Genomic DNA, 13,249 nt, shown 5'->3' with positions numbered 1-13,249 from the left:
TTTTATTTATATAGATATTGTAGCTTTGAAATGTCTTTTTCAGTGTTTTAAGTTGTACATTGTTTTACAGATGTATAAAATCCTCTCTCATTGCTATGTTCCTCAACCCTTTCTGTAAGTTCCTTACTGTCTGCAATCTCTTTCCCTCATTTACTCTACCAATTTCTCTTGCTTCTCTTAACTATCTTTTTTGTTTGTTTGCTTTTTTAATCCCTTACCTTCCTGTCTACTGTATGTAAAACTTTGAGTAAGGAGGAGGACCTTGAATTGTATTCGATATTTTACCAGAAGCCAATGAAGTTGTTTCAAAAAAGGGGTGATGCAGTCGAATTTCTTTACTTTACAGAGAAGTCTTAGCAGCAGGTTTGTAATCAGTGTAATTGGAAATGAGGAAGGCCATTGTAGATCACATTGCAGTAATCTAGTTACGATACAACACATGCGTGAACCAAAGTTTGAAGGAGGTAGAGTCAGTATAATGGGAAATAGAGTGGAGGCAAGGTAGCCAAACGTATCCTGTCTTAAACCTGTGAAATCTGTTTGTCAAAAGTGTCAATGATGATACCAAGGTATCTAAAAGAATTAATTCATGGAACTGAGAGACCAAATAGGAAAGGAACCAGTGAAGGCTTAGATTCAGTGCAAGTGATCCAACAAGTGAGGCCTCACCAACGATCTGTATGACAGAATTAACGTTTCTTCCTTTCTGCTCATTATGCCATTCTCTATAGCCTAGCATCCTTCTGGCTTTGGCTAACACTTGTCACATTTTTACCACTTGAGATCCTTGAACACAGTCACTACAGGGGGTCTCACCTTGTCACCATGGGACCACCAGACCCCAAGTACCCTTACCCCAAATGAAACGGAGGCTGAACGTCGGGAGGACCTCTGGTCCCCCCGACCCCCCCCCCCCCTGACACAAGTTGGGGGGAGCAGGAGATCCATTGGGTCTCCAGTCCCCCTAGCGTCCCCTCAAATGTCCCTGGTGGCCCACTGGGCTGCGAGTAACCCCCCCCCCCCCATGCCCCAGACCTTGTGGTCTAGCAGCCCTCTTTCCCCACCCCCTACCTTGAATACATCCCTCCCTTATATGGTGTGAAGCCCCCCCCAGCACATCCCAGGATGCACTGGGCAGGGCTGGGCACCGCCATTTTCGAGATGACGGTGCGGATGGAAGAGGAGGGCGGTCACCTCCCTCCTCCAATGAAGGTAGGGGGTGGGGAAGAGCCGCTAGACAACCAGTTCAAGGGGGGTTTGACTCACGACCCACTGGCCCACCAGGGCTCCATTTGAGGGTATACTAGGGGGTTAGGGGCCTCCAGCCCCCCTAAACCTGTGTCGGGGGACTGCCTAGAGTCACAAGGAGTTGCAGTGGGAATAGAACCTAGTTCCCATGGTTCTCGGGCCATTGCACTAACCATTAGGCTATTCCTCCACCTTTCTCTAGCTTTGAGGATTACCCTAAGACAAAACATTATACCTCTTGTAGAGCCTGGGGTTTATCATCAGCCACTCTTCAACCTATGAACAGCATTTCTTGGGACCTATTCTGAATACAGTTCAAGTGAGAATTTTTTTTTTTTCTGGCACAAAACACATTTCAAAATCTGATGACTCATGTCTTGAGTGCTTCAGCACCATCACAGACAGAATCTACTTGCAGATGACCTTCCAGCTTCTGTCAGCAGAGTGAGTGAGTTGCTCTCAGACACTGGGATGTTAAGAAGAATCATTGTTGAAAGACACAAATGAGGACAAACTAGATGGTTAAAACTCTCTGATGGAAAAGATGTTTTCAAGGGCAAACAAGGGAATTCAGAAAAAGCTTTAAGCTGACAGGGTGGCAAAAAAATCCTTCTCTCTTATTATGCATGAATCCACAAGATTTACACTGTGCTGTTAGACCAGCCTGTCAGAAAACTAAGATCTGTCTTAGAATGTCACAGCAAGAAAATCTGTCAACCCTAAGCCATTTACTTTAATAAGTGAAAAACATGTTTAGTGCTTCTTAACTCTGATCCCATTGAAACTGACTTCACTCTGATCCATTCAAGGTAATTTCAATAGTTTTAGGTGTGCAGGCCCATCTTTTTATCCTATCCTCCCCCCAGTTTGATGTGATTTGGTGAATTGCGTGGAGGGGCATAATCGAACGTCGCCGGCCAAATAGTTCTGCACTACAGCTGGCCGGAACCGTATTATCGAGAAAGATGGCCGGCCATATTTTCTTTCGATAATACGGTTTAGCCCAGCCAAATGCCAGAGTTCGCCGGGTTTGAGATCGCCAGTTTTGTTTTTCAGCGATAATGGAAAAAAAATGCCGGCCATCTCAAACCCGGCGAAATCCAAGGCATTTGGTCGTGGGAGGAGTCAGCATTTGTAGTGCACTGGGTCCCCCTGACATGCCAGGACACCAACCGGGCACCCTAGGGGGCACTTCTAAAAATTTAAAAAAATACACAAATAGCTCCCTTACCTTAACATAGTAACATAGTAGATGACGGCAGAAAAAGACCTGCATGGTCAATCCAGTCTGCCCAAGATAAACTCATATGTGTATACCTTACCTTGAATTTGTACCTGTCCTTTTCAGGGCACAGACCATATAAGTCTGCCCAGCAGTATTTCCCGCCTCCCAACCACCAGTCCCGCCTCCCATCACCGGCTCTGGTACAGACCGTATAAGTCTGCCCTCCCCTATCCTCGCCTCCCAACCACCACCCCCTCTTCCCCCCACCTGCTCCGCCACCCAATTTCAGCTAAGCTTCTGAGGAAATTGGGTGGCGGAGCAGGCGGGGGGAAGAGGGGGGTGGTGGTTGGGAGGCGAGGATAGGGGAGGGCTGAGCCCCCCAAATCCCCCCCAAACCCACTCCCCACAACTCTACACCATTACCATAGCCCTTATGGGTGAAGGGGGGCACCTACATATGGGTACAGTGGGTTTTGGGGGGGTTTGGAGGGTTCAACACTTAGCACCACAAGTGTAACAGGTAGGGGGGGATGGACTTGGGTCTACCTGCCTGAAGTGCACTGCACCCATTAAAAACTGCTCCAGGGACTTGCATACTGCTGTCAGGGAGCTGGGTATGACATTTCAGGCTGGCATACAGGCTGGCAAAAAAGGTTTTGATTTGTAAGTTTTTTTAGCGTGGGAGGGGGTTGGTGACTATGGGGAGGTCATCCCCCATTCCCTCCAGTGGTCATCTGGTCAGTTGGGGCACCTTTTTGAGGCTTGGTCGTGAAAATAAAAGGACCAAGTAAACCCGGCGAAATACTGCTTAACACCGCTTTTTTTTGTTCCATTATCTGCGAAAGCCGGCCATCTGGTAGCCGCGCCCATGCCCCGCCTTTGCTAAGCCGGCGACACTCCCCCTTAAACTTTCGCTGGCGAGGCGACGGGAAAGTGGCAATGCTGTCAAAAACGCTGCTTTCGATTATACCGATTTCACCGCTTTTGAGAGATCGCCGGCCACCTCCCAATTTATGTCGGGAAATGGCCGGCGATTACTTTCGAAAATAAACCTGATAGTAACATAGTAAATGATGGCAGATAAAGACCTGTACGGTCCATCCAGTATGCCCAACAAGATAAACTCATATTACATGGTATGTGATACTTTATATGTATACCCGAGTTTGATTTGTCCTTGCCATCCTCAGAACACAGACCCTAGAAGTCTGCCCAGTACTGTTCTTAGCTACTAAGTTCTGAAGCTAACGTCGAAGCCCCTTTAAAATTTACACTCCAGCCCATCCCTATCTATTCAGTCACAATCAGGGCATAGACCGTAGAAGTCTGCCCAGCTCCCGTTTTGTTTCCCAATTACCTGTGTGACCACCCAATCTCCACTAAGATTCCGCAGAACCATTCCTTCTAAACAGGATTCCTTTGTGTTCATCCCAAGCATGTTTGAATTCCATTACCCTTTTCATCTCCACCACCTCCCGCGGGAGGGCATTCCACATATCCACCACCCTCTCCGTGAAAAAATACTTCCTGACATTGTCATAGAAGTTATCAGGTTTCTGGATGAATGAGTTCATCTAGCCCCGAAACATTTTGTACATGAGTTGAAAAGTACTCGAAAATAAAATACTATCTTATAGGCAAAAAAAAAAAAAAAAGTCCCTGATGAAGCTTGGTGAAGCTGAAACATGGAGACAATATTGTGTTAGTGTTCCTATTCAGCCTCTTTCTGATTGCAGAACAAAAGATTCATCTGGAAACTGTCCGCAGATAAACCCATATGTTAGCATAAATAAATCTTCAGTTGTGTTTTTTTAAATGAAGCAGTGCCTTTTACCTGATAGCTAAGGACAACTGGTTCCGTACTCTGGGATCCGGAATAGAGAGAGAGAGCACATTTTCTAGTTTCTTCATAGTGAACTGATCTCAATGAGGGGACAGAAAGAAGAAATATCCCCTCAGAACGTAAAGGTCTAGCAAGAACATAGACACGCATCAGCCAAATTCCGGTCAGCTGCATGATGTGTATCACGATGGGTCATCAAAGTATCTTATATTTGATCCTTGGTAGATCTGGCAACCGATGCAGAGTAATGTGCTCAAATCTAGATGTGCTACTGTTACGATAGTGCCTATGCTTCCTGCTCTCATTCATACGGCCACCTGGTGGCTGGAGCTGGTGACTGCCATGGACTGACTGCTGGCTGTTTCCCATGCTCCAGAGGTTACTCCGGTCCGGATCGTCCAGCCCTCCAGTATGTCTTGGAACATTTTGGAACTAAGCAGTACCCGTACCGGGTGACCGCCCTTGTTATTTGCCTTTATTAGCCACCTGGTAGCTTTCTAGTTTGCCTTGCAACAGAGGTCCTCAGTGGATTCTTAGTCTGTGACAGTTGTGTTCCAGTGCTACTTTGCTACTTCTCGTGTCAGCTAGACATTGCTTGTTTTCTGACTTATTTTTCTTCTGCTTGCTGCCTGCCTCAACCCGGATTGTTTACTGGATTTCCCTCTGCTTGCTGCCCACCCAGGACCCGGCCTGCTCACTGGATTATTCTACTGCTGCTGCCCGCCAAGACCTTGTTTGACTTGTGGACGTTTCTCCTGCTCACAGCCTGTGTTTCTGTTCCAGCCCAGCGCTGCCCAGTCCAGTAAGTCCTGCCGGCCACCTGCAGCCAGGGGCTCAACTCTTGGTGAATAGTGGCTAAGTGCAGGTGAAGTCTAGGGCTCCTGCGTTGCCTGGTCCGGCTCGTGTTGCCTCTGCTGCTTCCTCTGTCCTGCTGTTCCTGTCCGGTCGGTGTCTTGCTGCCTGCTTGAGGGGTTCTCCTGCCACTGCCGGCAGTTGGTAGTGGTCCAAGGGCTCACTGTTCGTGACAGGCGCGGAGCGTGACAGCTACTGAATTCAGGACAAGATGTAGTGCCCTAACATATGTAGCTGGGAGACCTAAACAAATAGAAAAACAACAATCAAGACTGCCAACGATTAAACTCTGAATTACAGTCTGAAAATTCCGAAGAAGGAACAACGCCTTCAACTTAATCAACATCCTCAATTTCAAATAAGAGTTCTTGATCACAACACTAATTTGTGAATTAAAAGTTAAGTCAGAAAACAGAATGACTCCCACTGTACGTATACTCAAAGAAAGCTTAACGGAAGAATTGCATAGTAAGATATGAGAAGAAATGTCAGAAAGGACAGTTTGACGTGTTCACGTAACTTTGATTTTTGACACATTCAACACAAGCTTGTTTTCTTTCATTGGATCTAAGATCGCATCAGATATCTCTTGCGGATGAAAGACTGCCTCCAAAAAGGGGCCAACAAAAGGGAAATAAAATTTTATATTGTCTGCATAGATACTGTAATGAACTTAAATGATTTTAGTACACAACAAAACAGAGCCAAATACAAATTAAAAAGGGTGGCAGACAAATATGGACCTTGTAGTACTCCTGTGGTTAAAGGTCATGCAGCTGACACTGCATCGCCAGTGTGGACTTCCTGCTGTCTCTCTTGCGAAAAGGAAATAAACGTGGAAGGCCGGTGGACTGTGATTGTTGTATCAATAACTCATAATAAAGAGAATGGAGAGATTGGAAATAACAAGGCTGGATAGAAGGAGAGGCCAACAATTTCAGCAGAGGAGGCTTGCATTTTGGCAGACCCTAATGCCAGCAGCAAGGGGATATCTATTGAACATTTAAAGATAATGGTGGGAAGAAGGAAGATCCACCTAATTGTGAGACAGGTCCACGGAGGAATAGGAAGGGATTTTGAGAATGAGAATAGGGCTGAAAGTGAGAATACAGATGCAAAGATTGTAAATGTATTCTGGCACAATTAGCAAAGGTGGGGGGGAAGGGGATTAGATAAGGTATACCGGAAACTAAATGACGTCAGAGAAGAATGTTATGAACACATGGTTATGTAAAGTGTTACATTGAAGCTAAATGATTATAAAATTGCTAAGTTTGTCAATAAAAAATGATTGAAATATAACTCGTAATAAATAGTATCAAATGCCACAGATCTAATGTAATGTAACATAAATAATTTGCAACCTTAATCAAATACTCATCACAGTTGACAACAAAAAGGACTCAGTATTATGTTCCTTGCAGAAACCGTACTGAAAATCATCCTGTGCAGCAGCAGCAGTCAAGAGTATTCAATTGGGCCAAGACTACTCTCTCAACAATTTTCGCCAAAATAGGTAAAAGAGAAAATTGGTTGTTGGACCCTTTCAACAGGTAGCGAACAGTTGTCGGTTTCAACAAATCAGGGCTCTTACCCTTTTGCAACAATGCAATAGAATTGATTAAGTGTAGAACCTGGGGAGAACACTGATATTAAGAATAAATTGTTGGTCAAAGAGACCTCAAAATAGACACGGTCTTGGAGTCTCCACCATGTCAAAAATTGACCAAAGTAATTTATAGTCAAACACGTACTGTTCTGGAATAACATGACAAGTAAAAGCATTTACCAAATCTTTATTTGTTGCATTTGTATCCCACATTTTCCCACCTATTTGCAGGCTCAGTGTGGCTTACATAGTACCACAGAGCCGATCGCCAATACCGGTATGAACAAATACAGAGTGAGGTTATGGTAGAGTAAGTTCATATGTGACAGACACATCGGGAATCATAGGAGGAAGAGTTTAGTTATGTCCAGTACGAGCTTTTATTTTGTTGTGTTGCAGGGTTAAGGCATTTAAGCTCGATCGTTAGGGTATGCCTTTTTGAACAGGTTAGTTTTTAGGAGTTTCTGGAAGTTTAGGTGGTCATATGTTGTTTTCACGGTGCTTGGTAATGCATTCCATAGTTGTGTGCTTATATAAGAGAAGCTGGATGCATAGGTTGATTTATATTTGAGTCCTTTGCAGCTTGGGTGGTGAAGATTTAGATATGTTCGTGTTGATCTTGTTGTGTTTCTGGTTGGTAGGTCTTTGAGGTCTGTCATGTATCCTGGGGCATTGCCGTAGATGAACCAGGGTGCAGATTTTGAACGCAATACGTTCAAAATCATGAACCTTCATTTCAAAAATAAATACTCAAATCAGTAGGCGATAAACAAGAGAACATTTCTGGGGGTGGTTTATCCTCTGTCAAGGAATGTACAATCCAGAAAAGTTTCTTTGATCTGTTTATGGCCTTCCTAATTATTGCATGGTAAAATTAGCTCTTTTCTTGTGCTACAATGATTCCATATTCTTCTGTTTTAATTACATAGGAGTCCTTAGAATCTAGATCCTTAGTTTTTCTTCAGAAGTTCAGACTGCTTAAGTTCTCTCCTTCGTTGTCTAAGGGCATCTAAGAACCAAGTCTTCGACAATTTCTTGGTTGTTTGAACATCATCCTTCAAAGAACCATTCTGTGGCTGATATCTGTAAAAAAAAAATTTTAACTTTATAAATGTGAACATATTTTTATGCCTTAATTCCCTAATTTCATTAAAATTTGAAACATAGGCATTGCAAAGAATGAATATTTCTAATTTCTATTAACTGCTATCATTTGGAGTTTTAAAAGCAAATTATAACGGGATCTTTGAGCTAGATGAGTGTAAAATAGTGTAAGTTTGTTTTCACTTAAACAGATTTTCTGCTTTCATATTCATCCTTTTTAACGATCACTGAGATTTTTTTTTTTTGTTACATTTGTACCCCGCGCTTTCCCACTCATGGCAGGCTCAATGCGGCTTACATGGGGCAATGGAGGGTTAAGTGACTTGCCCAGAGTCACAAGGAGCTGCCTGTGCCTGAAGTGGGAATCGAACTCAGTTCCTCAGTTCCCCAGGACCAAAGTCCACCACCCTAACCACTAGGCCACTCCTCCTCCACTGTTGCTACTATTTGAGATTCTGCTATTCCACTAGCAACATTCCATGTAGAAGTCGGCCCTTGCAGATCACCAATGTGGCCGCGCAGGCTTCTGCTTCTGTGAGTCTGATGTCCTGCACGTACGTGCAGGACGTCAGACTCACAGAAACAGAAGCCTGCGCAGCCTTCTACATGGAATGTTGCTAGTGGAATAGCAACATTCCATGTAGAATCTCCAATAGTAGCAACATTCCATGTAGAATCTCCAATAGTATCTATTTTATTTTTGTTACATTTGTACCCTGCGCTTTCCCACTCATGGCAGGCTCAATGCGGCTTACATGGGGCAATGGAGGGTTAAGTGACTTGCCCAGAGTCACAAGGAGCTGCCTGTGCCTGAAGTGGGAATTGAACTCAGTTCCTCAGGACCAAAGTCCACCACCCTAACCACTAGGCCACTCCTCCACTGGGCAGGTCAATATGTGGGCCCATCTACAGGGAAAATTGACTTTTACTCATTGCAGTTCTAGTGACAGAAAACACATTAACTGTTAATTATATATCAAGCACAGTTTACCTTTTATTGGAGATTTCATTTATAAATTTGTATTGTTTTAGGTACAGAAATATCGAAGCCATATACACCCGTATCTCAAGATTTGCAATTGGATTCCAAAGAACTCATACTTAATGAGAGTAAATATATATATTTGATGATTAAAATCTATCCAAATGGAGCGTTCACACAGGAAATAGACAAACTTCAAATAGGTAATCAGTTTTATATTTTTTGTAACTGTTTTGATAGGTTTTGCTAAGTGCAACATGTTTTACGTTCTTCTCCTTTGTAGAGGATGACACTTTGGGGCCATGGCTGGGATTTCTTACACAGCTGATTAAATTGAAAAAAAAAACCCAGAGATCCATTGACTTTGACTTCATTTCTGTTTCCCCTACATTACAATGTAGAAAGAGGCAATGTGTAAATTAACACTGTACGCCTGTAGCCAGCTCTGTGGCAATGTCTAAGAAACTGCTACCATTAGTGGGTAAAAAGGAAAATAGCTGGGTTCTGGACCAGCTCAAACCTGAACTCACTTGAGGTCCCAAAAACTAGATTGAAACTTTCGTATTTTGGACTTATTGTGTGTGATAACTAGATTTGTTAGTTGTTATATACTAGAAGCCTAAAAAAATAAGATGGGTCAGTTAGAGTAAATAGCTCTAAATGAAGAGGTATAATAGATACCTGAGACCTGGTAGGAGGATAACCAATGGGACACTGTTAACAATATATAAATTATATTTCAACTAGGAAAAAATGCCTGTTTCTGAGCGCAATGAAACGGGCGCTAGCAAGGGGCCCCCTCCCTCCGTCCCTCCGAGCTACTTGCCTTGTTCGCTGTGGCGTTTCCGTTTCGGCCCTCGAGTGTCATAGCTCCGCCCTCGACGTCATGACGTTTTGACGCGAGGGCAGTGCAGACACTCCAGGGCACACCGGATATCTCGGGCGCCTCAACTTCCATGGAGGCTTCAGAACGTTGGGGTTGCCTTTTATATAGAGAGATGATCAGTTGATCAGATTGGAGGAGGGAATGCTATATGTTAGAGAGAATTGAGTCTAATAGAATAAGGTTCTGCAGGAAACATAGAGGCATATTTTCAAAGCACTTAGACTTACAAAGTTCCGTAGTAACCTGTTCTTTGCATCCCGCATAAATTCCATTGCAGTAGTCTACATGGCTTAGTACCATTGATTGTATCAGGTTGCAAAATGTTTCCCTTGGGAAGAATTGTTTCACGCGTTTGAGTTTCCACGTTGAGTGGAACATTTTCTTTGTTGTGGATTTCACTTGGCTCTCTAGTGTTAAGTTGCGATCCATTGTAACACCGAGGATTTTTAGGCTGTCTGAGATGGGGAGTGTGTAGTCTGGTGGGTTGATGATTGTGGGGTGGTCCCTGCTGTGTTGGGATGAAAGGATGAGACAGTGTGTTTTTTCTTTGTTGAGTTTTAGTTGAAATGCATTTGCCCAAGAGTCCATGATGGTCAAGCTGGTCTTGATTTTGTTAGCGATTTCAGTCAGTGTAGTTTTGTAAGGAATGTATATGGTGACATCGTCTGCATATATGAAAGGGTTAAGGCCTTGGTTGGATAAGGTCTTTGCTAGTGGGGGTCGTCATTAGGTTGAAGAGGATCAGTGATAGCGGTGATCCTTGTGGTACTCCGCAGTCTGCTTTCCAGTCTGATTTTACTTGATATGTTTCTTGTGGTTAGGAAACCCTTGATCCAGCTTAAGTATGCAACTCATTTTTTAATATAAAGCTAGAGTTTAGTCTAGTTCCATGCATATATAAATGTAATCTTTTATGTGTCAGGACAGCAGGCTTTATTTACAGTATAACATTTACCATGGATAAAGAATAGCACAACTTAGTAAATTTGTTCTGCCGTTTAACAGTCTTTCATGAGGATATGTAAAGAGGCTTCAGTTTCTAACAGAACTGTGTGACAGTACAGGAGGTATAAAATAATTAGGCATCTGTTTTATTCATTGTAGAGTTTTTATCCTTTGGAATCTTTTCGTAAATGTGCTAAATTTTTGCTGATTGATAAGAATGTACTTAATTTGTATTTGCATTCAGATTCTGTGATGTAACTAAAGTGGTGATCTGTATAATTTATTTTCTGTAGGAGATAACCTGTTGATGAGCAGTCCTCAAGGCAACTTCAGGAAGTCTCTGCTTCATACAGTAGAAGATCTGTTTTTAGTGGCAGCAGGCACAGGCTTTACACCAATGGTTAATCTACTGGCAAATATTTGCAGTTTCAGGTACATCCTTTAAAAGATAAATAGAACAGAACATTGGCTTTTATTGCAGTATGTATATATATATTTTTAAACAAAGGTTAGAACTAGGTTATGGTATAATCCAGAAAGGTTGTATAAAATAATTGCAGAAAATGTACGTCATCTGCCATTTAGACGCCCAGTCTCCTAGTCTCGTAAGGTAATTTTTCACAATCCTCACGCGATTTAACGACTTTGAATAACTTTGTGTCATCAGCAAATTTAATTACCTCACTAGTTACTTCCACCTCTAGGTCATTTATAAATATGTTAAAAAGCAGCGGTCCCACTAACTACCCGTCTCCATTGAGAATACTGACCATTTAACCCTACTCTCTGTTTTCTATCTTTTAACCAGTTTTTAATCCACAATAGAACACTACCTCCTATCCCACGACTCTGCAATTTCTTCTGGAGTCTTTCATGAGGTACTTTGTCAAACGCCTTCTGAAAATTCAGATATACAATATCAACCGGCTCACCTTTATCCACATGTTTGTTAACCCCTTCAAAGTAATGTAGTAGATTGGTGAGGCAAGATTTCTCTTCACTAAATCCATGTTGACTTTGTCTTAGTAATCCATGCTTTTGAATATGCTCTTCAATTTTGTTCTTAATAATAGTCTCTACCATTTTGCCCGGCACCGACGTCAGATTCACCGGCCTATAATTTCCCGAATCTCCACTGGAACCTTTTTAAAAAATCGGCATTACATTGGCCACCCTTCAATCCTCCGGGACCACGTTTAATTTTAAGAATAAATTACATATTATTAACAATAGCTCCGCAAGCTAGGCTCTAGAGCCTAGAATTTGTTTCCTTGGTTCTTTTGGGGGAGGGGGGTGTCTCCTGGGTCTTGTTGTCTTCCAGGAAAAACTCCTCTAAGAGGTGCTATTCTTTCAAATGGAGGCTGCTATTCTTTCAAATGGAGGCGGTTTGCTGTGCGGTATGAGAGCAAGGCCCTAGATCTCCTTGTTTGCCCTACACACACCCTGCTTGAATACCTTCTACACCTATCAGAGTCTGGTCTCAAGGCCAACTCCGTAAGGGTTCACCGTAATGCAATTAGTGCTTATCAGCGTGTAAAAGGTAATCCCATCTCTGGACAGCCTCTAGTTGGTCGTTTTATGAGAGTTTTGCTTTTGTGAAAGCCTCCTGTCAAACCTCCACCTGTGTCATGGGATCTCATTGTCATTCTCTCCCAGCTGATGAAAGCTTCTTTCAAGCCACTGAATTCCTGTCATCTGAAGTACTTGACCTGGAAGGTCGTTTTCTTGGTGGCTGTTACTTCAACTCATAGATTCAGTGAGCTTTTTAGGCATTTGTGGTGGATGCACCTTATACTAAGTTTCATCACAACAGAGTAGTCCTCTGCACTCACCCTAAATTCCTGCCGAAGGTGGTGTCAATTGTCTTGCCAGCATTCTTTCCCTGACCTCATGCCCATCCTGACGAAAGCAGCTTGCATACCTTGGATTGGAAGAGAGAGAGAGAGCATTGGCCTACTACATGGAGCGGACCAGGCCTCACAGCCAGACCGCCCAACTTTTTGTTTCTTTTGATCCCAACAGGATGGTGGTAACTATCGGGGAAACGCACCATTTCTAATTTGCTGGCAGATTGCATTTCATTCACTTATGCCCAGGCTGGGCTGGCCTAGAGAGTCATATCACAGCTCACAATGTCAGAGCCATGGCTGCATTGGTAGCCCACTTGAGGTCAGCCTCCATTGAAGAAATTTGCAAGACTGCGATGTGGTCTTTGGTTCACACATTTGTCAGGATTGCTGGATGTCAGGATTCCTGGTCATACTTAGATTAATATGAAACCAGCTTCTGATAACTCCTCCCTCCCTCAGGAAGCCCTGAGGATGGCAGATGGACCAAATGTTGCCCAGCTGCCTGCTAACCCTTTGTTTTCTCAAGTACCCCTACTTAACATACCTTTGTCCTCTCTGGGCATCTGGGACCAGGGCTCTCTGAGAATAATGAAAGCCAGACAGAGAGGCTCCAAAACTAGGGACTTCAAAGATTAAAACCTGTGAAAATGCTCACCTTCTTTACATCAGGAAATTAAACTGGAGTTTGCAAAGGAAATAGCTGAT

The 13,249-nt window shown here is 43.2% G+C and overlaps 1 protein-coding gene across 1 annotated transcript in view; it reads left to right on the top strand.

Annotated features, from left to right (window-relative positions):
- The window catches only part of LOC115465247 (cytochrome b5 reductase 4-like), a 159,157-nt gene that overhangs the window by 105,231 nt on the left and 40,677 nt on the right, over window positions 1-13,249 (top strand). Inside the window, 2 exon segments of the mRNA XM_030195649.1 lie at window positions 8,914-9,066; window positions 10,988-11,126. Of these exon segments, the coding sequence (XP_030051509.1) occupies window positions 8,914-9,066; window positions 10,988-11,126 (292 nt within the window).

The sequence above is a fragment of the Microcaecilia unicolor genome, chromosome 3 (genome assembly GCF_901765095.1).
Source record: "Microcaecilia unicolor chromosome 3, aMicUni1.1, whole genome shotgun sequence".
NCBI lineage: Eukaryota > Metazoa > Chordata > Amphibia > Gymnophiona > Siphonopidae > Microcaecilia > Microcaecilia unicolor.
This window is presented reverse-complemented; position numbering and strand designations above follow the sequence as displayed.